This window comes from Falco naumanni, chromosome 3 (assembly GCF_017639655.2).
Source record: "Falco naumanni isolate bFalNau1 chromosome 3, bFalNau1.pat, whole genome shotgun sequence".
NCBI classification, from domain to species: Eukaryota; Metazoa; Chordata; class Aves; order Falconiformes; family Falconidae; genus Falco; species Falco naumanni.
Window position 1 is genome coordinate 8,309,473 of NC_054056.1, and position 25,811 is coordinate 8,335,283.

Sequence of the window (25,811 nt, forward strand, 5' to 3'; positions counted from 1 at the left end):
CTGACAAGCTTATTCTAGAGCTGCCTTTCTGCTTCCCTGAAACACTCCTCTATACATTTCACTACCCAAGAAAAGCTCAATTCCCTCACGTAAACGAAGTCAGGTTTATATCCCTCTTCATGGGTACTCAGCCTGTATTGTCTCTACCTGCCTTCCCGAGCTCTTTTCCAAGTTAGAGATTGAGACAGTTTCTAACTGAAAGGAATAAAATGTCATTTTTACCCAGTCAGCAATCTTCTGAAGAAGATGAAGACTGTTTCATTTTACTGCTTTATTAGGCATGCAACATGACATGCCAAATTTCCACAAATGATGCCTGATGGCACCCGCCACACCATACACTTAGCCTTGACTCGCCTTCTTGACCACCCAGCCCTCCACTGCATAGATCCGTTTCTCATTACCAGTTTATAAACGCCAAAGAGTCTCATTCCAGTTGCATCAATAAGAGCTCAGAATTTACTATTACAGTTAGACTATGCTAATATCCTTGGAAACACAGAGACTGATCAGGTATTCCGAATGCACAGAGTATTACACCATTTATTCCCTACTACCATGTCTAACAATCACAGCATGTTGATGTCTACCACCAGGCAGCATGAACGACCATTTTAATTAGTGGCTTGTATTCAACACAGCCGTCAAGGTGTCAGAAACTAAAAGAGAACCACTTAAAATTGAGAACTTCAACAAGAAAAAAAGAGGTTGCATCAATACTTGTTGGCTCCCTTTCAGAAAAAGGATGCCTCTTAAACGGGTACTCCTTTACAAACTGGTAAGCTGTTGCCACAACGTTTCTGAAATTGTTGGAATATGAATCTTCATACACTTACCACAAAGCAACCTATACGCTCCACTATCTGCAAACAAAACTACTCAGAGGAGCATCCTGCACTTATAACAAGACACTTCCATCCCTACTAGCCACCAAAAATCCCTGCTGCATTTTTTCCTTAAACTTTTTTCTGGCATCATCTACTTTCCTCAACCGCTTCCCAACGGTGACTGCAGGTTTGTAAAGCAATGGCACTAACAAATCAGCCCTCATTACATAGTGGTGCCACACAGGAGGCTCTACTTGAAGATGTAAGTTAGCATTTCCATCACGCATCTGAAAAGGCATTACACAAAGAATTTAAACACACCACTGGGGGTGGGGGATGTGTGTAGGGAGGGAATCAAGGTGGTAGTAGCAAGCAGAACTGCAACTGTAAACTTAACCTGGTTTTACTGTTACGTACACACTTTAGACTGAGGTTATAGAGTCAGCTAGGGCTTCCAGCCTTACCTTTGTGTGCAACAGTACTTTCATTTCTAGTGTTCACCTACAATACCAGTAGTATTATGTGAGCCTAAATCACAGTGAAGGAAAAACTAGTGATTTACTGTATGGAAAACCCCATTAACTAGAAGCGTGTACATGCTGAGTTAAAGAATTTGCTCCCCTGAAAGAACCTAAGAACAGATTTCTCCCCATGCAAACCAACTGACCAGCCTGTGGCTCTAGACATAGCAACATGAGCTTTCATCCATTATTAAGTTGCATTACATTTTGGAATTGGTTCACTACAGCAAAATATTATGCTATAAATAAATTCTTCAGAGAGATGCAGAGACCCAGTGGCAGAGCTCAGTGCTGAAAAAAGCTTGAGATGCATGTTCAGTGTGATGATTTCACAGCCACTTGTAAGCTTGAAAACTGGAATGCCAAAAGTCTATTTGGTGGGGGGGCATTCTCATTTTTCCATCTAACTGTGGAAGATTTCCATTTGCAAAACAAGATCAGTGTTTAACACAGTGCTTGGGCTCAGGGCCTAGTTCAGCAATCAACCACACCTAGTGCATAAGTTAACATTTCTCGTAGACACTGAATACTTGTAGCTTTTGTAAAGGGTTTCCCAGTATTCTGCCCTGTCTCACCAAACTTGTAGTAAAAAAGGCCAGCTTAAAGACCACATTGATATCACATGACAAATCATTCTGGGAATCCACCAGCTCCTATCTTTTTCCTTTCTCTGTCCACCCCAGTCCTTATAAAGCCTCTCCTCCAATCAAGATTTGGACTCATGTCTCTAGATCTTATGTGGTTTAATCTCCACAGCACATCTACAGACCAGTCTGAGATACTATCCCATTTTACAGAACCTGGTGAGAGACTAGTCAAGCCAGAAGAGAAGGCCAAAAGAACAAGGAGATCATCAGTTTTCTCTTTACAAGACTAACCTCATGGTCAAATCATCCTTCTTAGTTTCCTGGGCCTCTCCCTAAGACTTTTTCTTCCTCCCTCCAATCCGTCTAGAATCTGAAAGCGTAGAAATTCATGGATGGAGCAGCGGCTGAAGACACAAGACACAAAGACCCCTGCAATTCTTCCTGGAAGGGTCTAGGTGATGAGTGAATGAAGATAAGGAGATGGTATTCTGCCTGTTTACGTACCGTGTTGTAATATGCTGCTCCTGTCAACTCCTCAAAAATACAAGATCAAAGGAACGTGTCGAAGAAAAATCTCATTGGTCCAGTATTACAGAATTTATTGTCTGGGCAAGGTAGACGAGTAGTATTTTCCAGGGAAAGCGAAACACAACACTGCTTGATGCAGGCAAACTTTCTGGTCTAAGTACTCAGGCATCCAAAAGGAGTGAAGGCATCTGGGATAAAGTGATGATCTTACATAACATTTGGTTTAATTTAGAGTAACCCTAACTTGCTAAGACAGAACACAATGTCAGCCTGTGCAAGCATGGGAGTGTGTGTGTCTGTGCGTAAATATATATATAACTACTTCAGACCTTCACATTCTTTAGACTACCATGTCCGAAGCATTTTGCTTCCCAGCTTTAAAAAGAAATGCCTCATCACTATCATCATAAAAACATTTCTCTTATATCCAAACTAAATCTACCCTCTTTCAGTTTAAAACTGTTGCCCTTGTCCTGTCACTACAGGCCCTGGCAAAAAAGTCTTCCTTTCCATCTTTATATGTTGAGAGACCACTATAAGGTCTCCCCAGAGCCTTTTCTTCTCCAGGAACTCTCTCCAGCCTGTCTTCGTAGGAGAGGTGCTCCAGCCCTCAGATCATCTTCATGGCCCTCCTCTGGATCCACTCTAAATGGTCCATGTCTGTCATGCAGTGCGGACTCCAGAGCTGGATACCATACTCCAGGTAGGGTGTCAGGAGAGCACAACAGAGGGGGAGATGTGCCTCTCCCAGCCTAGTGGCCACCCTTTACACACTGGTTTTGAGCACCTTGGGTATCGTTCTGTAAATAATTCTAGTAATTCTCCTATTTTATCCCCTCAAACTATTCAAGCAACACCATTAAGATGTATGGCTTGCTTCTGGTTCATCCTTGCAGGCATTGCTTATAACGTAACTGAATAATTTCAATTTATTTGTATGCTTTTATTGCTTAGGCCTCACTTGTGAAATTCACAGTCTGCGATTCAGCCCATTCCTATATGCATGCAAGGACAGCTACGATTCCCCAGGTCTATACATTGCTGTAATTAGCTGCTACTAAGGTAGCAGGACAAAAAGTGACATCTTCAGGTGGGAATAAAACAAAAGCAGCAAATTAAGACAAATAAAGATGTTTTCATGTGAATGGTACTAATGATAAAAACAAGAGAGAAAATGCAGAAAATGATGCACTAAAAAAATGTACTGAATTTTTCTACAGCAGTATTTTTCACAACAGTATTACCTCTCTCAAAATTATGTTTCACGAGTTTCATACACACACATGCAAGAGTCCAAGCAAACACCTGACATGCAACTCCGGCAAGTAAGAATTTCTACATCACTTATTTTATACCATGTAAAACTATCATCAACAGCTCAGTGTCCGAGAATACCAAGCTGTAAGCAGCAGGCAACCACTACACACTCATGCCTCCAACGCAGGAAAGGGACTTTGAATAGGCAAGATATGCAATTCTTCACTTTCAACTCACTGGTTCAAATTCAGTCTGAAGCATTAGTGACATAAGAGCTGAACAGCTGGCAGCACTGCCCTGACACAAACACATGTCTCGGGGCATCAGAATATTTGAAGGAGTCCAGGAATATAAATCCACTCCTACCTTTCTGTATATAAGACACAGAAAACACTGAGAGAAAACCAATGAGCAACTCACCAGAACTTTGTGTAAAACCTAATTGCTCTGAGGTACCTCCGTTTCCTGAACTGGCCTCTCTTCAGAGCAATAAAGACGAAAGCAACACTGCAACACTTCAAACTTCTGTGAAACAGGTAAACTGTGATCTAAAGCTGAAGCTAGAGAAATACTAATGCATTAACACAGTAGAAATGAGGGAGCGGAGGTGAAGGAACAGCATTTGCAAATTCCACACTCTTCAGAAAAGCCTATCTTTACAAAAGAAAGCCTACAAACACCCACACTCAAACATAAAAATGACCCCTTAATGCTGTTAATAAGCAGCACTGGACAGTCAATTAAGTTAAACATCAAAAGCAGGCCATGTGAAGAACTACTGCATCTCCCGGTTCCTTTACCCCAACCCCCTTCTTGGCCATGCTTTCTCCTGCAGAAATTCTACAAACCCTGAAACTATCGATCCTTTCTGTCAACACAGAACAGGTACCACAGCTGCACGCACCCCGTCCCGTGCAGCTGACGGCATCTCTTGGCCCAATACCCCCACTCCAGTGCTTCTCCCTTTTAGTAACTTGAACTATCATCTGAAACAAAGTATTTATAAAATGCACCAGCAAAGCAGCCCATCAAAAAAGCATGAGGAAGCAGTAAGGGATTATGTTCAACTTTTGTTAAGCCAGCACCAGAGCATCTGCGTAAGGCTATGGTGGAAGTGTTTCTATCAGCTCACCCATCTTGTCTGGAAAATCATAAACCCTGGAGGGATGTTTGCTGTTAAAATTTTCAACCATTTCCAAAACAGCTTTCTGACTAATACAAGCAACACAGAATAATGCTGCTGTTATGAAAATCACATAACATTTTAACAGTTGTTCTCAAGGATTTCTATTTCACAAGGACCCATACAACAATTTCCAATTGGCATGATTTGAAAGTATGCATTAAACAAGGTTTGATGAATTTTTAAGCACACAATGTAAAATAAAAAAGCAACACCAACCTGTGAAAAGAAAAAATCACAGGTCATTCTTCCATGACCAGTGGAGATAGCTTGGTAGATAGCACTTGTTCATTAAATACAGAATAATTTCACAGGAAGAGAACTTATCTTTTTATACTAAGTCTTTCTCCTGTGGTTGGTCCTACTAGCTAAACACATTACCATTGTGCTCTACATTCAAAGGAAGTTTTCAAGATGTTGTCCCAGTCTGACCGTACCTGTCCACGCACATCATTAATTGATCCTCTTCACCCCTTCCCCATTACCATAAAAGGCTTTTTATTTTTTTAATAGAATGCCAAGCTTCTATTAGAATACCGCTTATTTCACCAGACAGTATTTTTTCTTTTAGAAAACCTATTGAAGATAGGTTTTTATCTTCAATAGCAACACCACGAGTACGTTTCTGAAACAAGGTAGAATTGCTTAAAAGAAAAGGATAGGAGAAACATCTTGTGGAACATGCCAGAGAAAAAATGCTTGATGAAACAAGGTAGAATTGCTTAAAAGAAAAGGATAGGAGAAACATCTCATGGAACATGCCAGAGAAAAAAAAAAACCAAAAAAAAAAAACCACAACAACAAGAAAACCCACAAAAAAACCAAACCAAAACAAAGAAAACCCACCACAGCCCCAACAACTTCCATGTAACCCTGAAATAATTGCCTCTGTGCTTTTCAACATTAAAAGTAGCCCCTTTCAAGATAAAAGGAACTAAGCTGTCCATAGTGCATTAGTACATAATCTCCCAATGGCTGACATTAACTGCACATTTAAAAACTAACCTTCAGGAACAGTCCTGCTGTCAGACTCTTTGTGTTTCAAAGCTCTGCCTGAATGCAAGCCTGTAGTTTCACTAGATTTAGGCAACAAATTTGGAATGATAGGATTTTGTGTGCATTTTGACTGCTGTAGTTTGATTTTTTGGTTTGGTTTTCATTTTTTTGGTTGTTTTTTGGTTTTGTTTTTGTTTTTTTTAAAAAGTAATGCTACACTCTCATATCATTCCTGTTCCTTCCAATCAGCTTTCATAGCTTCTACCTCCCAAAAAAAGTAAGTCCAAGAATGACAGGGGCACACTAACAATACAATGGATTGTATTGCATAGTTATGCTACCCTGGAAATGGGTTAACTTTTTCCATTAAAATTACACTGCTTCTGTACAACTGTGGTAGTCAATTTTTTCTATGTGGACAAGCTCAGAGGAAGACTGCATCACATAAACCCCAAATGAATTGCAATTTAATGCTACAATAGATACCTGTGCATGTCACCGCTTTCCTCTGTGGAATGATCACTCACTGGTGCTATCACCTTAAAACCCCAAATAAAGAGTAACTCCAAAAAGGTGTCTTTCCCCCCACCAATCCCAAGTCATTAACTACATGATCCCACTGTACCCTAAGGGATTCGCGTGTTAAGATTAGTTCACTTTTCCAATGGCAGGCAACTGTATTATTAGATACTTGACTACTACTGGCTGTAACTGTCCTTCATAGTAGCCCACACTGGCAGTCTCAAAAGAGAAGAGCCAGGCTCTCAGTAACATTGTGTTAGCTTCCAATAACTGTGTAACAGGGAGGGAGTTAATACTATGGTCTTTCACCATTATGTTGATCAGTAACAAGTCTGTCAGTCATTTTGCTTGCCACACACGCTACACTCCTTGGAATAAATTCAGGTAGAAGTTTAAGAAGTTCAAGTAAGATTAAAAGTTAAAAATCACTGTGCTGGTTTCCAAACCTATGATAGTTCTCCATACAGTTCAAAAAACAGTCAACCAGAAAAAATAATTAACCATGAATTGTAGTGAAGAAGCTAACAGGTCAGCAGAGCACATTGTTACTCGGCATGGAAAAGCTACATAGTCTAACCATCAAACTTTACTTTCCCACTAAATTGTCTTATGGTTCTTAACTAAGAGGAACTCCAGCTAACAAGACTCATACTGTGGAAGGGATAACAAACCAGGTTGCTTCCTGAATTAGGATATTCTCTGGTACTGCAGTTAACATGAAAGCAAATATTTGTTTAATGCACCCAAGGAGTTACTACATTCAACAACATAGGAAAACACCAATTTCCTTTTGGCCTTAGAGAGCGCTACTAACTTCAGGAAAGGAACGGTTATTTACTGCACAGATACACAGATTTCTAAGAACATTTGAATTTTTAAATAGATTCAGTATGTGGGACAAGGCAAAGCATTACAAGTTACAGCCATTTACCTGTGTCCTTTTGATATCTACATTAGAAGAACACCTGTTCTATATTCAGTGCTCTGGCAATTAAAAACAAAAAAAACCAACAACAAAACCTAACAAACCCACATCTAATACAAACCATTTCTGTAGAATCAATCACAGCAAATACCTTGAGCAAAGCAACATTCAATTACAAGAGCTCAACGAGGCATAAATTCCCACTGCACCCTTGAAAACACAAATTTTCAAAAGTGTATTCTGAATTCAAATAGTAAGTTCTTATAGTGGTTGTATTTACTTTGGTTATTTTTTTATTATTCCAAACCATGCAGGCCTTCCTGACTTGCATTTCCCTACTCAGAAAAAAGCTGTTGCTAACCCAAACATCAAGCACTTCCTGCCTTCAGGAAAAACTTGAGACACAAGGCAGCAAGACAAGTTTTCGATTACTCATGTTGCCCTAATCCATCAAACTCATGCTACTGCAAAAGTGGTCTCATAATTAAAACCATTCTAATTGTCAAATATACAAACAAAGCTTTTCTGTGGTTCACTTGCCATTTTTTTCCGTGGTTTGGTTACTCACTAGCTTAGAAAAATTTGCAACAACATGACTCCAGACACCCAGAAGGACCCGGAAGAGGTGTACAGCCTGCAATCTCCCAGCACTGAGGTGCACACAGCTCACAGCATCCAGAAGGTACTGTTTCACAGAACTCCTCAGAAGTGCCTCAAAGGTAGCAGAGGAAGCCTCCTACAAAGGGCTTTTAACGTATTAAAGGATTTAATTAACAGGCACATGTTGTTTCTGTTCAGAGAAGATGAAGATACCTGCAACTTATTTTTTCAGTGTCTGCATCTCAAGAGGGCATATATCCCATGGCTAACACATCCCCTGGGGAGTAAGGGAGCAGAGCTGCCAGGAACCCAGCAGCCTTCAAGCAAGCAATGTCAACACTAATTATTACAGAGACAAGGCAAAATAACAGAGAGGCAACAAAGCTTTGGCAGCATCTAACTTACTTTTCTGCTGCCCTTCCAAAACACTTCCAACGAAATAACATGGAAATCCCCACTATATACTGCAGATGAAGGTGACCTTGGGCAGTGTGCAAGAAGAGGAAAAAAAGCAGATGGATGAGCTTAGGAAACTGCCTGGTACCCAACAGACCAGCTCCCTCCTCCCCAGTCCCATCCTTCCACCTGGTAACAACCATCCAGAAACAGGCAGGTCTAATTAAGTGCCAGAGCAAACCAGATCTATCAATGGCTCTCCAACAGGTTTCTACTAGCTGCACTTTTCCCATGCGCTGCTCAACCTGCAAAGCCTTCAACTACAGACATTGACCCTATTAAAGCAACTACCTCTTCCTATTAGCCTTCCTTTTGCCAACAGAGTATTACAACTACAACGAAGTTGCAAAACCTGGAGGCTGATTAACAGTTATTTGGGCAGTTACACAACAGACTCTTTCAGCATCGAAGGAGAGACGATCTGTTCCTGGAGAGAGACTGAAGCAACAATACCTGAAAAATCAGTAGCCCAAAGAACAACAACTTCCTAAAATAAGTCATCCCTGCTAGTCTGGGGTTGACTGTTGTTTTTTTTGGGGGGGGGCTGGGGTTTTTTCCCTTCACTTTCATGTGACCTTTATGGAATGACAAACCAAGCCTGAACAGTGCTGTTTACCTACAGCCTGCTGGATCACATCCACATTTTCAGCTCTGACACCACAACCAAAGCAATCAAACACCACGTGAAACTCAGTTTTCAAAATTTCCAGTATCTTCACTTGAAAAGGTCAAAGTGGAACTTTAGTAAAAACCCCAGAAACCTAACACCCGTTTGGCACAGATATAAATATATAAGCCTAGCTGTTCAGTGGTGATTCACGTAAATTTGTTACATATTACTTATCTGCTGATGCAATGAAAACTTCTACAGTTGCAATTTCTAAACACCAGCATGTTTTTTCAGTCATGACTCCAGACTGTGTAAACATGGGATAAAGATTATAGAAGAGTGGTTGGATGAGGTGGGAAAATGGTAGGGCAGTTTTCACTTAAACACTTAAAAATACCATTGATTTCTCTTCAGCAGCACTATTAATATGCTCCATGGAAAAATATTCAGAAGTAAGAGTGGGACAAGTGAGGTCATTCATTACAACCACAAACAGCAGCCTACACAGCCTCCATCTGGCTCTTTTACAGTAGACAAGCATGTATTAAATAAAACTTTCTAAAAGTACATGCATTATTTCCGAACATATCCTGGACAGCTATAAGTTAAAGCTCTCTGGTTGTTCAAATCTAACAAGACTTGAGCTTCCTCCCTTTCATCCTTTAGCTGAAAAATCATTTAAATCATTTTTGAAAGGCTTACAAGTTTAGGAAACACAGATTTCTCTGAAACAAAAACATGACTCACCTTAAAAGAATATAAGTAAGGGAAAGATAGGGAAGAGAGCTTTATACCCACTGTGAGCAGACAAATTCTTTTTACAAGCTCTTACACTCATAACAAAAGAATGCTCTTCTAAAGCCAGGCAACAACAACGAGAGATTAAAAAAAAAAATCTATCACATCAAAAGCCACAAGAATAAGAGCATGAGCTGGAATTGTTAAATCAATAGAACTTTAACACAGCATTGAAAGCGGAACGCCTTTCGATGTCACTTCACCGTAACAAGGTTAAAGTCCATTATACAACCCACAGAGTTATTCTACATACTGGATCTGATTTAACAGTGGGAATTAGGATAAACGCATTTTTCCATATGCTCTTTAAGCATCCAGAGTGTGCAATGTTTATGGCACGTTTTTAATCACATCTGAATCCACAAAGTATGAAATTCTGGACCCTGGATTTGTTCTGCAAACTAAAACAAAGAAAAAAAAAAGAAAAAAAATCTGTAAATTATGTTCTTCCAGTATCCAAGCCAGTATGCACTGCAATTGTATTACTCCAATACAATGAAAGGAAACTTATGCAGAAAGTGCAGTCTGTGCAACGGCGAAATTGCAGGGAAGTCGGCCAAGCTCTAGTGAAGCACAACCACCAAACATGAAGAACACTGCCGGGGGAGGGGGGGGGAAACCACACAACAACAACAAATCCACACTTACTACTCAAACTAACAAGTACAGGTTCTCCAATGAGGCCATGAGGCTCACATAACACCACCCTCTCCCACAATAAACGGGTCTTTTGGGCTCTTAGAAATAAGCAAGAATTCAGAATGGCAAAATCCCTCTTTCCCTTATCTTGTGCTGCTAAGTAGAAAAGATAAATCCAAATAATGCAGTTAGCACTGCACATTTGTCTAAATTCACTCTTAACCCTAAAGGCTCAAAAGAAACTTCAGGGAAGGGAAAGTAATGGATGGGAAGTAGTGGTAGGGCTGCAGGAACAAGGAAAGGAGAGAGAAAAGGATAGTTTCTCTAGTTTAATGGGGTTTCTTGGAGAGTGGTGGTTTCATTGGGTTGGTTGGTTTGTTTGTAGGAAAGGTAACATGATTTATTTCTCCAGTTCCCTCTCACTGCAATTCAGGTAATGAAAGACTTGAACTTTGGCAAAGATCTGCTCCTCAGCCATTTAAAAAAAAAAAAAAAAAAACAACACATAATTATGCTTACCAGAAACAAAGCTGATCAAACTTGAACAGTAACAAAAAGGCAACAGAAACATGTTCACTGTATCACATCTTCCCTGCTGGCCAAAGGCCCAGAGTTTTCATTACATTTTCTCCCTCCTCACCTCCATTTCACAACAGAATTAACAAGCCCAGGACGCCTGGCTTTACATTTGCAGGAGGTCAGCATTTCATAAGGCCAAAACCCTAGCACGTGGAAAGTGTTAAGACATTTATGTAGTAGAGGAGGTTCTTAAAACTACTACTGTTCAACTCAAAAATCTTGGAGCTTCACAGATCACTAGAGTTTTCTGAACCACAGAGAAGGGCAGAGTTAGCAAAATAAATCAAGAGTTCCTGTGGGATGTCCTAGTGCTTTACACAACAAGAGGCATCAGGCACAAAGCAGGGTTAGAATTAAACAACACGTGGGACTTGCCAAATTGCACAAGGAAAGAGCTGTTTTATAACCTGGAATGTACTCTCCCTTTTTTTAAAGTTTAGGGTCTAGAGGCATTGTAAAAAATAATTCCACTTGTGTCAGGGACATTAGGAGGAAGGCAAAAGGGAGCATGGAAAGTATGTTTGCAGGGAGGGGAAGGAAGGGGAATCAGCTCAACTGTTTCACCCAACAAGAACAATCTATTTCACCGTGGCAATTAAAGTGCTTACGGGCACCTTTTAATGCCAGATTTCTTACTTCTGTACAGGAATTTGGTAGCATAGAAAGAAACAATATTCCCTGCCAACCATCTATGTGCCAGATGACCAGAGCCAATGAGGATTTCCCAACCATCAGTACTGTCAGTATTTTTGATTTTGTCATTAATCTCATAACACTTGGCCTAGCTCTTAAGACTCCAGGTTCTTAAAGGCAGCAATTGCTTTGGAAACGATCTCTTTCATTTACACCTCCCCCAAAAAGAGAAAGTTTCCAAGTTCATGTTTACAAAGAAAAGAGGAATTGAAAAATTGCATCTTGAAATACCTAAATCAGAAGGATATACACCTGTCAACATTCTGAGATTTAAAAAAAAAAAAAAATCAAAAGCTTTTTTGTGGAACCTGCTTTGATTACTCGCTGTTTGATGCTACACTACCTGTACCTTCTTAACTAGGCTAAAAGAAGAAGTGAAACGGTGTGTTGAATTTCTTTACTGCAGGATACATGATGATGCTGCACATTAAGAACCTAGTTCTACCTGGGACAACACCAGAGGCACAGTCAGAGGAGCCCCTTCTACTCCACACAGAGAGCACTAACAGTGCAAATGGTGGACCCCAGTCTTGCAAGATACTTTGTACTCACAAGCAGGAACAGGAAACCCAAAGCCTAAGCATTTCACACAGCTTCATCATCTTTGTTTTTCACATAGCGGAAGACATTAAGGTGCCTGAAAATGCATTCCACCTCTCAGCAGGCAAAGGGATTGCCCGCTATAAATCCACCATCATACACATATATACAGGGCTACGGTTCAGATCGGCAGCCTTCCTCCTACCAGCTGAACACCTTGCAGAATAGACCTCTTCCCTTACGTACTGGTGTGATAAAAGCAGTAGATGCTTGCCCAAAAGAACATCAACCGGTAAGTAATCATTAGCATTTTCATGTCCAGAGAATTTGGATTCCATCATATGCCTAAGCATTTTTCTTTCAGATACAAAACAGACAGGGGAAACAAAGGCAAACAGAGCAAATTTCGGCTTGCATTGTTAAATGCTTCTTAAAGTACAAGGCTTACAGAGCCTGTTACATCCACAAACTGCCTTCGCATCCCCTGTGGCACAGCCCCTTTAAACAAAAGCCACTATTCTTAACTCCCCATTCTCAGTTTATTCCAGTCTGTGTAATTCCTGGGAGTTTTCCTTGGCAAGAAGGAAAAAAAAAAAATCAACCAAAAAAACCCCAGTAATCAAGCACTGCTTCTTTTTTACAGCTGGTTTGAACAAAAATGACAAAATGAGTGCATCTGTCTACTGAAGTTGTTATTGTCTTGTTTGCACAGTACAGCTATAACAGCATATTACAGGATATTTAGGAGTGAATAATGTATTTGGGGGATGACTCCATGCCAAAAGAACACTGTAGATACCATTCTTATGGTGCTATCTGGGGCAGGAAGCAATGATTAAGTCCAATGATCTGTTGTATAAGAAAAAAGATATTTTCTTGCTCAGTGTGACAGGCAAGACACAATTAAAATGTATAGTTCACTATCTGTCGACAGACAATTTTTTTTCCCCCCTGGTGCACAATCTTTTGCCCCCAAATGGCCTGCTCTATTAAGCCCCACACAACCTGGACAACAGTTTAATGAGGTCTCTTGTTAAGGGTCTGAAAACTGCTTGCTCCCCCTAAGCACTCCAGATCGTCCTGACTCTCCTGTAACATGACACTCTCAACAGGTCAAAGCTGTTAATAATTGTTTACTTCTCAAACTTGAAAATTCAAAGAAAACTGCTGCATTTCCTTTTGAAATTGTAATCTCTCTCACATGCTTAAATACACAGAAAAAATGGCACCACTTGGGACACCACCAAGATAACATCCTCAGTTAGGTACAACCTAGCTGCCCCCGCTCCATTCCCCCCAACAGTACATTTGTAATTAATCTTCATATCCTTGACCAGGATAAGAAAGCAGTGTGGGTGCTAAAGAGGAGAAAAGCAAGCAGCAAGAGAGAACGCTTATTCCTCAAATGTAAGCACAAGCCACCAGTTTGGCAAAAACTGTGAGCAGCCTGCACCAGCTTCCACTGGATAACTAAGGTCAAATTTGGCCCAAACCCACACACAGAATCAAAAACCAAATTACACATAGGCCATAAACATCAAGTTTAAACACAGCAGTTTAATTAGCTGCAAAAACTGCTTTGAGTTTTACTGCAGTTTGTTTTTCAGTATCTCAGACTTGAGCAACTGCCATGAAACTCACCACCTGCCAACCAAACCACCTGTCTCCACATCTCACTCCCCTTCTAAAAACCCTTTTTAAAAATAATTCCTTTGTCTGATCCATACAGGAATTTTTCAAAGTTAGTACTCCCACTGCATAGATAAGGAAAAGGGACTAACCAGCAGCAAGTAGACACCACCTAAAGCATATACTCAGCACCACTATGTTACTTTTTCAAAGATATCTGCACTGTGTTGTCCCCTTTGATCCCATCCAGTCCCACCCCCGACAGACAATACCATGTTAGAATGCTGCATTCACACGTAAGTAGTCTTTAATTTGGCATAAAACAAAGCCTTTATGTCTTTCACAGATTAAATCAAGCAACTTGTAGAATGAGATTTGTATAACACCACTTTTACATCAATGTAACTATTACACAGGAGATCAAGGGTTATGTTCCTGCTTTTCCACAGAACTTTTTAGTTTCCCTGAGCAAGTCACTAGGGTTGCTTTCGACTCAGCTCTTAACTTGTGAAAACTTCATTTCCATACCCAACAGTGCTGCACATTAGGTACACGACTAAAGATTATGAGATCCTCAGATACCAGTTGTGGGTCTGTGCATTAGTACCACAGAGAGAATGCACGGAGAGTATTTCTTGATTAAGCCATTTCAAAAATCAGACACCAGGCAGGATTATACAGCTTAATTTCTTCAGTGAGTTTCCCAAATTTTGTAACATTAGCACTGTTCCAGGACAGGATGTCCCACAAACACCACTGCGGCTTATATGACTTGTTAATTTTTGTCTTTCTGACAGCCATCTTCATGTTTTAAAGCATATCTTCAGTTGCTGAATGTCGGATGGGAAACAAACAACATTAAGGTCTTGGTGCAGAGCATCCATGGAAAAGAATCTTGCCAGGACAGGACATTCACTGCACAAATTCTCATATAAATACCTGTTTTACATGCCTGAGATTCAGAGGGCCTTAGGATTGATGTCCAAGTATTTGATACAACCTGACAACTGCTACAGAAGCAGAAAAGCAAGCACCTTTTCTCATAGGCAAAGAGAAACACAGAACAGAAAGTATACAGCTACTGATGAACAAACACATTTTAACCAGAGTCACAGGTACCTTTCAGCACACATGCAAAAAAGAGAATTCACAGTAAGAAAATAAATAAAACAAAATGCTTTATGATGATGAATTACGAGCAGAAGTTAAGGAAAATGCAGTTCAACAGAACTATGGGGAGTCACAGAAGCACCATGTTCACTCAGCTGTTGAAGAATACTTGGACAATACTGTATCAATTTCCCAAATAATCTTGGCTTAGATCTTCAGCTACATACCTTTCACTACAAAGCAGAAATTGGCCTGTTTGGCCCTCTGACAGCTCAAAGCAATTGCCTAATGGCCCTCTTTTGCTTGCAACAGTATTTTACCCCACCTACCCCTAAACTTTCAGAGAAAAATAAACAATTAATTTCAATCTTGTAATGTAAAATAATTTTTAAAAAAAGCCACCAGAGTGCAGAGTTGATATATTACCCATGCTAAACACAACTCTAGAGTCCAGCTGGCACAGTGAATGCGCAGTGAATCTGGGTTTATGCTCTTAACGTACAAAAGTTTCTTGGTAAGAAACTCAAAACAGCAGCCCAGTTTTAGAGCTGATGACATTGTATATGACCTTTAGCATGAAAAAGTAAAACAACACAATTGAAAATGAATTCTCTTACTCTCTGATGAGAAAGGTTACGAGATTTAAACCAAAGCACATGAGGCACTTTCTTTCTTTGCCCTTACTTGCTTCAGCTGAAATTGAGACACACAGGTATGCGAAAGGGTATTTTGGTCTTTGGGAGATATAACCATAGTCACTAATCAGATGAACGCATGCTAGTTGCACTAGGCCCTAGAAGCAAACACTCAATGTAAAAAGGTGCTTCACACAGCAAGGATTTAACAGCTAAGCAACATATACCTTCAGGACACGTCAAGTCAAAAGAAGAAACTCAGGAAGGAAACTGAAACAAAAGGGTCGCGGATGGTATATAAACCTGGAACTGTGTGGCCCAAGTTTGTCCAGCAACAAACTGGTTTAAAAACCAGCCAAATTACAGTGAACACACATACTGAACAGCCCTTACAGATGATCTGGTCTTTGTAAACAGCTTTCAGCTCAGTGCCACTTAAATTTAGGAGCATCTCCATCTGAGCTCAGCTCCTATGAGCTCAGCATTTCATTAAATCGTTTGGCTTACTTATTCTGCTCCTGGTGAGAAGCGTGAACTGAATTACTGTATGCCGCCTCAGTACACTGCTTTACCTTAAAGCCAAACATATTAATTTAGTATTCTCCCTCAATCAGCTAGAACAGCCATGCTTAAAAAAACAAACAAACAAAACACCACAAAAAAACCCACAGAGGACAGGAAACAAAAACACAAAAAAAAGGCAACATATTCCCTGCATAGGAGTTTATTATGCAAATCAGTCAATGGTTTGACTTACACAGGAAAACTAACTGATGCCTGTGCCCATTTTTCAAAATGGACTAGAGCCCAGTAGGGTACCTGCTATTGCTAAAGAAAAAAGTCTTAGGCTATCATTTTTAAAATGTGAAGCCTATAGTCCCTGTTCTAACAGGAACAAAACACTAATATCCACGCAATGGAACCACTAGCAGCAGTAAGCAGAGATGAAATGAAAAGAAGCAGTGGCTGTTTATGTTGGCAGCCGCTTCAAACTCTAATGGAAAATTTCAGCTCTGACTGCATCTAGGCTAGAACAAGTTATTAAGGAAAAAGGTTCAGCTTTCAAACAGAAAAGGCTTACATAGCTTACTGTCCCTTTCTGCACGCTCCTGCAGCAAAGACAAGTCAGGAAACAACATGCCTTGACTATGCAACATATTAATATCCTCTCATTAGAGGAATGTACCATCAGATAAAATGTATTTCCTTTGGGAAAGGAGAATAGCGATAATGCCCATGCCACAGACAAACTCAGCTACTGGTACAAGTAATACCCCTAAACGCAAATATTAAAAAGCTAACGTATGGTGAATGAATCACTTTACGCTAACGGACCAAAACGTATTCACCCAATTATCCCCCTCTTTTGATCAAAGGAAAACTGCTATTTGACAATTATGTTGAGGGAGAATCTTCATCTTTCATATGCTCGTAAGAATTCTGCACAAATAGTACTCAGGCTGTTTGTTGACATGAATAGTACAGAGTTTGTCCTCAGAGAGGACAAACACCTTGCCAGCCAGCACATATGGTAACTGCAGTGACCTTTCAGCTACTACACATCTGCACTATATTTAATAGCTACTCAGGAAGCCAATATTGTATATTATGTAATGCAAGATTAAGCATTAATGAGGCAAGAATAAAATTGTTTATCTAAACCCCAATCTAAAGTTAAACAGAAGCTTATGCTGAAAGATCACACTACACTCATTTTGCCTCCTAACATTAACAGAGCACAGCTTATTTAGTCTCCGAGGTGAGTCCCAACAGCATTTACTTTAGAGAAATATTTTACTATCAGAACAGAGACTATTTTTCCCAAAGAAGAAAGCGATGCATATTTCATTCTTATGCACATACATAGAGCACACTGCAGATATTTTCATCTAAGGGGAACCGCTGATATTCATGACTTCTGTTTACACTGTGTTTTAAAGCTAAATACAGAAGCATCCACCCAGAGGCAAGACCTTTTGATTGCACTCCGGCATCTCTTGCTAACCAGCCAAACCAAAAATCACACATCAAAGATACCTATGTGCTCAATAGGGAAATTCAGAACAAAATTAGACCAAAGTCTGCATGCTTCCACAAAGATTTACTGTCCTCTTTTTAGACTTCTCACTAAGCAAGCAGCTGCAAGGCTCACTACGGAGCTTCAGCTTGCCAGAAAAAGAAACAGACAAGCAAATTAATTAGACCACGGTCACAATCCCTGTACCATAGACCTTTCGTGCGGAATGCAGAAGGAGGCATTTTAAGAAGTTAAAACCATTCAGATACATGTCCTCCCTAGTTTTAAGAATAGGTAGAAGAGGTCACAAATACTTAGGTGCTTATTTCCGTGGAAGACACAGTGTATCCAAAACCTCAATTCAATTGCAGCATAAGCCATGGACACCTAATGAAATAACATGATATTGTTCTTAAACCTATGTAAGGCTGCCAGGGGGGCAATCATACAGATCCCGCCCCATTTCTAGTGGGTAAGTAACCAGCATCAGATGTCTTGAGTTCCGCTGGTCAGACAACACACCTGACATGAAGCAGGCGGCAGGAACTCCAGCCAGAGGAAAACAAACCCGTTTCTTCTTGGACCACGGCCTTAAATAGTTCAGGCAAACTGAAACTGCACAGCAGCTTAGATTAGTGTTTCTAAGTGACCTGTACAAGGCAAGACCCAGCTCTAAATCTGAGCAGCTCACTCCGAGCACGACTTGGCAGTGCCCTCCTGTTCTGACTGAACATTACCGCTCAGCACAAGCTCACATTCATTCCACATTTGTTTACCTTCTGCTTGCCACTAACACGGAGTCAAGCTAAATACAAGAACACAGTCAGTCAGTCCCCAAACTTGTAGGCATTTAAGTACATTTATATCAGGCCCATCACAATGCTGGTGCTTCTAAAACTCTCCAATTAAAGTAGCTCAGTGTAATCACCTAAAGAATTCAGAGCAGGAGAATTTTAAACAATTTGGAAACCCCGTATTATCACAGAGTTTTAGCAAATTATCCCAAAGTAGGGGTGGGGAAGAAAAAAAAAAAAATCACATATAAATCAAATACTTACAAATCACATGCAAATCAGATACTTAAGAAAACTTGTTACCAGCTGTGTACCCTGCATTCTTACAACGTATGAATTTACACGAAAATTTATTAACAGAAACTGTTCATGTCACCTAGGTGCCTCCAAATTTACTTCTCTACTTACCACGTAGAAGAATGAAGAGTGCTGCTAAGCATGAATGGAAGCAGAGCAGGGCACTTAACAGTACCCACTCCACTACAGCTATAACCAAGAGAAAACCATTCAGGAGGAAGGGAAAAGGAAGAAAGATTCACTGCAACAGAGAAGGTGTATTTAAGACAGAGTTCAATGGAAACCCAAGGACGTTTCACAAGTTTTACTGAAGCTTATCTACAGGGAGGCACTTTTTCTCTGGAGTATCAGAAGGTTAACACTTACTGATCCCGCCTTAAAACTACTGGCTTTCCTTGATCCATTTCAGCGTTCCCACTGCAGTAGAGGGCATGCTCAGATAAGAGCTGATTTCAGTTCCTGTGCCTCTTGCTTACAGAATCTTGAAGGGAATACTACAGCTATTTACACTCACGCCCGCTGGGAGCCCCTCTCGGACATCATCTTTGAAATAAACCAGAAGAGCGAAGACCTAAAGAATCATACAGCTTTAATATGCAGTAAATATTTTCCTTCATAGAGATTTTTTTTCTTACTGGTTATTCATTTAGAAGAAGCAATTAAAAAAACGTTGAAAAACTACGTTAAACTAATGAACACAAACATTGACAAACACAGGGTTTTCTCAAAAGATACTGTATATTAACTATGTAACGAAAAAAAAGCAAAAAGGCACAACTCCAATAGGACATTCCTTAACATCCTTGTGAAAACTTAGTACAGCGCAACCCAATTCTCATCTCTCACCATGGCCACTTCACACCTTCCAATATTATAAAAGAAATACAATGTCATATTCACCTCTATATTCTGATTTCCTGTACAGCAGCCTCAGCTTGATTTAACACAAAACAGGCCTCGTCTCTACAATAATTTTATACTTCTATCACATTACTTATCTTCTACTATTGCAGTAGTGTTCCAACCACAGAGCTTAAGGCAATACTAGGAAGAGCTCTCGCCTACTATAAACAGAGCAAGCATCTAGGAAAGGCATGCATTATACAAGAAGCATGATAGTAAGGAGATTTAACTTTTAAGTGGGTTTTGCAGAGAGGAAAAAAACCTTGGCTCCCCTCCCCTCAGGCTTCAGTACAGTGAACTCCAATAAATTAGAAACGTACAGGATGCATGACCTGTCGCCTGGTTTCCATTTAGGGCGAGTCACTTCAAGAATGCCCCCAACTCCTTTTCAAGTAGCTTTTGCAAAACTTGGGAGTTGTTGCGTTGCTTTTGCATCCATTTTTTGAGTTTCACTTCATGTTAATACGGTGGTTGAAGAGGCAAATAAGGCCTTTTTTCTAGCGTTTCTAGAATTGCTAGAGTTACTTAACAGTGCAACAGATAAATGGCAGGCAAAGTACCCAAAATTATTTTGGTGACAAAAAAATATAAATTAATTCCACAGCCTTGTAATTCACATTATTCATTATTCCACTTTAAGAAGGAAAGCCAAATTGGATAGTCAAATATTATTTACTGCAGTCTTTATTCAGCATGTCTTACTAGAGCAAAACTGCTGTAAATTTTGTCTGGAAAACACTGGGAATTAGAAGAAAGCAGAAGTGAGACCTGTGGGCAAAAAATATGAAACAGAGATTAAACAATCCGCTGCAGGTCAAAGGTTGTTTGTAGATCAGTTACCACTAGAGGCTAAAAAAGCATGCTCAAAACCATCACCACTCTGCTTCCAGTTGCTCAATGTTTAGTCTTCTCTACACTTAAAATGTAGACCTAATGAAATAAAAACGTAACACTGGAAAAATGCTAGCTTACATAAAGTTTCAGACCACTTGCAAAGGTGGAAGACTATTACAAAAAGCCTTTAGCCTGACATCCAAGTTCAAATATAGAAGTCAGGTAGTAGAAACAGGGTCGGACATCTGCCCCCAACTCTCAGTTCTTTAGTTTTTCTCCTCCCTTCCCTTGCAAACTGTTTGCGTCTATCACAAAGAGACATTTTATCTTTACAAGTGTATTTCACTTGCTGTTAATTCAAACTTCAGAAGACTACTTTTGCCTCTCAGTGACCTTAAGTCAACAGAATTAATTTCTGAAGTTAAACACCTATTTGTTCTAAACACATTGCTAGCAGATACTCTAAAGAGAAGAGGAAAGGACTATTTAAGCTGACCATGTTCTGACTTTATTAGATATTTCTACGAAGCATACTATTTCAGCATTCCTCCTAAGCTATCATCCTTCCAACGCTGGGCCTTCATGCCTCAACATCCAACCAAATACTGAAGCAAAGTCTACCTACACTTGATTTGTAATTAAGTTTTCCCATCTTTCTCAACAGAATAAGTGAATATACACACTGACTGAGGTATTTGAGGAAGCGTTTCATCCTCCCCTTTCTATCTGGCTTACATGGTGTTACTATTTACCACCAAAATATTGTGGTTATCACAATATTGTCTCACAAGAACATTTCCAAAGAGAAGAGAAACATTCTACAGTGAGTGACGGGTTTTAAAGTATTTTTACAGTAATGCCCTGCCCCACTGACCACCCAAATTCCACACACACAAGAGTCTAAACAACCAGTTATGCCTTAAATAAGTATTTTGCAGATCACTATCACACAGCCAGAAAACAGCCCAACTTCACTTTCAGTGAGTTAGCTCCCTTGTAAGTTCAGAACAAATATGAAAACCGCTTTCCAAAACCACCCTACCAGCAATTAAATGACACCTGCAGAACAGAAACCGAAGCTTCTAGAGAAGCTTGGCAATTAGGACTAATGGAAAAGTAACCAGATTCCCAAGGCTTCCCAAATCCTCTTCCCTTTGAAGGAATCAACCACCCCTCCCTGTCCATCTTCTTTCTAAGCACTTGCCAGGATTTTCAACAGAATGACAGTTATGTAAGCTTTATGAAGTTCAGTACAGTAATAAACCAGAGATCAATCCAGAAACTGAAGTTACATGCTTGCTGAACATGCTTCAGGAATGCAAAGAGTTAAACACAACAACTGAATTCTGCAGGCCATAGGAGCAGGCACATACCTCAGTCTTCCAGATACAATTAGGTTTTGTTTTGGTTTAGGCTCTCTTTTAATTACCCAGTGCCATATGAGCCCAACTGGGTGACATAAATGTATTATTCCGTCATAATGTCAGAATTTAAAATTAGATTTGATCTCCATAAATACCACTTCAACCTTAGTGACTCCGTCCAGTAACGACAACTATTTTATGTAACATCTTTCACTCACTAAGACCTAAAAACTGTGCTAAAAATTACAGCTACCTTCTCTAGCTGTGGATTTCTTTTCCATTTATCTGAATTCATTTCAGGACGAGAAAGAAATAGTTTTGTAAGATCAAACACTGAAGCAGCAAGAGAAAAGGCAAATTACATAAAGTCCGAATGTACTTACAGTCTCCTTATTCGGAAGCAACTCCTTTCGGATCCTGAAGAAGTTCTTGCCGTACTGCCTCAGCCCCTTAATAAAACGTTTCTGTGATGTAAGAAAAAAAAAAAAGAAAAAAACACAAAAAAAAAAAAACAGTATGTGTCAGCAGAAGGGAGGGGAAAAAAAAAAGATCTTGTTAAGCAGCACAACAGCCAAACAACGTTCTTAGCTTAAAGTCTGTCGGTAGAAGAAACCGTATACCTACACAGCAACTGAAAACAGGCAGAGAAAAAAGGCTTTGAAAAGATACCGAAAAATTCAAACCACATTCCCTTCCACGTTCAAACTTCCAACATTTCCAGCTTAAAAAAAGTCCGTACCAGTGTCAGTTATTTCCAGAAGGACAGGGGTGTTCTGCTGCACGTCTCTTCTGAAGTCTATTTTTCAACTAAGAACAGCAGGCGCAGGAAAATACGCAACGCTGCTTTCAGGGGGGAAAAGTGATTCCCCAGCGGCGGCGGCGCAGGGGCCGAGGAGCTCTCGCAGGCGCCAGACCCCGGGCTCGCCCTCCCCGGCGGTCGGAGGAACAGCCAAGGAAGCTTCCGCGGCCGAGAAGCGGGGCCGCCGTCGCTCCCCCGCCGCGGCTCGCTGCGCTTCGCGGTCGCTCGCCACTTCCCGCTCTGCAGCCGGCCGGGGGCCGGGGCAGCGCTCGGCGGGACGCAGCCGCGGCGGTGTCGCAGGCGCAGGGCGGGCGATGGCGGACGGGCGCCGCTGCAGCGAGGGCGGCCAGGCGAGCGGAGCCGCGCCGCGGCGAGCCGAGCCGAGCAGGGCCGGGCGGGCAGGCGGGAGGCGGCAGCCGCCCAGCATGTGATCGCGGCGGGGCTGGGCGGCGCGGCACCCGCGGGGCGCGCCGCAAAAGGCGGCCTGGATTGCCGGCCCCCCCGGCCCCGAGCGGCGGGCCCCGAGACCCCGAGGAAGGGGCCCGCGCAACGAGCGGCCGCGTTAACGCCCGCCGACCCGCGGGGGGGGCTCTGCAGCGGGGGGGGGGGGGGGGGCTCTGCAGGCGGGGGGGGGGGGCGGGGGGGCTCTGCAGCGGGGTGACGCGTCGCGCCCCTGGCAGTTGCTGTATTTCAGCGGCCGCACCCTTCAGCTGCCCCTTGCACTCAGCTCCCCTCTGCAACACCCCCTCCCAGCCTTCAGCCGCAAGCAACGCTCGTGTCCCCCCCCCTTCCTCCTGCGCCGGGCCAGCCCCTCCGCCGGCAGCCCGGGGCCAGCCCCGCCCGCGCGGAACAGGGCGCTCCCTGCGGCAGGGCTCGGCCGAGGCCTTCCCTTCCCACACGATGCATGCAGGTACGCACTCTAGCAAAGACTAGATGCTGCCTGCAAAAGAAGACCCGTACATTCCGAGGGACACAGATGAGAATTAAAAATTCCCTAAAAAGAAATACACCTCAAGTTGGCTCAATGCATTTGGACCACATCTTCTTGCAAACACCTACTTGAAGGAAGTGGGCAGGCGATTAGAGGCTTCCATATTGTGGGCAAAGAATCACAGAAAGGGTAATTCACTACTAAAATAGTGGTCTGTAAACCTCGTGAGCTCCCACCACAATCCTGACTACAAGTGAGCAGTCTCTTTGGAACCTCATGAATATTATTTTGCAGATATGCTCCCACAAGACTCTAACCTTACCTAACCCTAACCCTCAAAACCAGCAAGACTGCTAGGGCTCGCCAAGAATACGCCTGGGGGTGCAGAGACAAGAATTAACCACCAGTTGTGTATCTTTTGAGATTACAGTCCCCTCCAGTGTATGATTTGCTCATACCCACCTGCTCCTTTTAAAGCAGCGCAGTTTGAGTAACAGGGGTGCTTGGGTTCCTGAACAAGGAAGATTTTATTCGTGGCAACACACCAGCCCTGCATTCACAGGCAGAAGTCACAAAAGTAACTACAGAGCAAGGTATCAAGAGTGCCTACAAGGTGTAAGTGGTCGCTAACATGCACACCTTGTACTTTTTAGCATGTGAATGACACTAAATTTTCATTACAGTGAGGGGGAGACCCACCACTCAGTCAGGCACCCCATGCAGACCCCTTCTGTCCTGTGCTTCTGGGCAAGAAAAGATGGCAGCAGAAACCAGCCAAACCAAACCTGCCCTCATACCACTCCCAACATCCCAAAGAGCAACAGAATTCCTGTCTGCAGCTTATCACAACGAATAAAAATCAACTAAATCAACAAACATTGGAAAACAGACAATCCAAAAGGAATTTGGATTCTAAACGATGCAGCTCAGGTTCCTGGCATTGACACCACTGCCTCATGTACTGTATCAGAGGTACAATGCTTTTGCAGCATTAGTTAACAGAGCATATATAACAAGAAGGCAACATAAAAAGCTGTAGGGGAATAAGAAAAAACCAGAGCTGGAACGCTCCAGCCACAAATGAAAACACACAGGGAAATACGAGAGCACAATCTGATCTACCACATAAAATGAAAAGCCCCGATTCCCTATCCCTCATTTTGCCAAAGATTTGCTATGGTGTATCTGAATTCTCAGGGGACCATTTTATTTCTTTTTTAAGATTCCTTTTAACCAAACTATTTTACATTTGTTTTGTGTTGTGATTCAACTCTGTATCAAAAAAGCCTATGACAAACTGTTTTCCTTTGAACTCGGGAGATGTCACAAATCCCTGCTGAGAATGTAAGCCTAGCATATACTCTTATTTGAGTAACAGAATTAGAGGGAGCTTGAAATGCTGTTCCAAATTCCTAAATATGTATTATATCCTTCTGGCATTCTGAAATTTTGGCCAATTATGCCATCACCTTTATTGGTGTCATACAGAATTACCACTAGGTCACTGAGGCAAGCGCAAGATATCCAACTGTAAAATAGTTCTGTGCCTCTACTGAAAGGCAAGAGAGCACCAGCTCTTAATAAACAAAGAACAACGAAGCACAAAAATTAGTTTCAGAAATCTAGACAGAAATAACAAAGTGATCAAGGTGGGGTTTTTAAAACATTTTCTTACTCAGATTTTTCCTTCCTATTCTCATCTTCCATTAATTCAGGCATCATGTTCAGTTCTCCCTTAGCCTGCAGCAAGAATGGCTGCTTTTCTTCTCCAAGTCAAGCACAACAGAGGCCTTGAAATGTTTTTAAATCTAAAAAGAATAGTTCCACACCAAATCAGAAGTGACCTGTTGCTCTCCAGCATCTCATAAAACAGACTGCAAAACACAGTTTTAAATTTTCCCCCCTCTGCACAAACGACATGCAACAAATTCTATGTCTGCATTTTAACAGTGCAAGAGATGCTGCACTACCCATAGAAAGCATCTGAAAATGACAGCTGCTGAATTAAAATAGTCTTACAATACAGGGCTGGTAGAACAGTGAGGCTTAAACCTACAGATGCATGAGAAAAGCTTTGATAGAAAGTTGAAATGGCTCTAGAGCGCAATGATTTAAAAGTACATAATTTGGATTTTTAAGAGAAACATTTCAATTTTACCACTTAAAAGCTTACTTAAAATGTTACTCATGACAGAATTCTGTCAGCATTATTCTTTGTACTGTTCAATGAAGATAAA

At 41.3% G+C, this 25,811-nt stretch overlaps 1 protein-coding gene across 5 annotated transcripts in view; it reads right to left on the bottom strand.

The window, feature by feature from the left end:
- The window catches only part of RERE (arginine-glutamic acid dipeptide repeats), a 254,169-nt gene that overhangs the window by 32,008 nt on the left and 196,350 nt on the right, over window positions 1-25,811 (bottom strand). For all 5 annotated transcript variants that reach the window (XM_040585411.1, XM_040585410.1, XM_040585408.1 and 2 more), the window contains one exon: window positions 22,228-22,308. In XM_040585411.1, coding sequence (XP_040441345.1) covers window positions 22,228-22,308 — 81 coding nt within the window. The remainder of the gene's footprint in view (window positions 1-22,227; window positions 22,309-25,811) is intronic.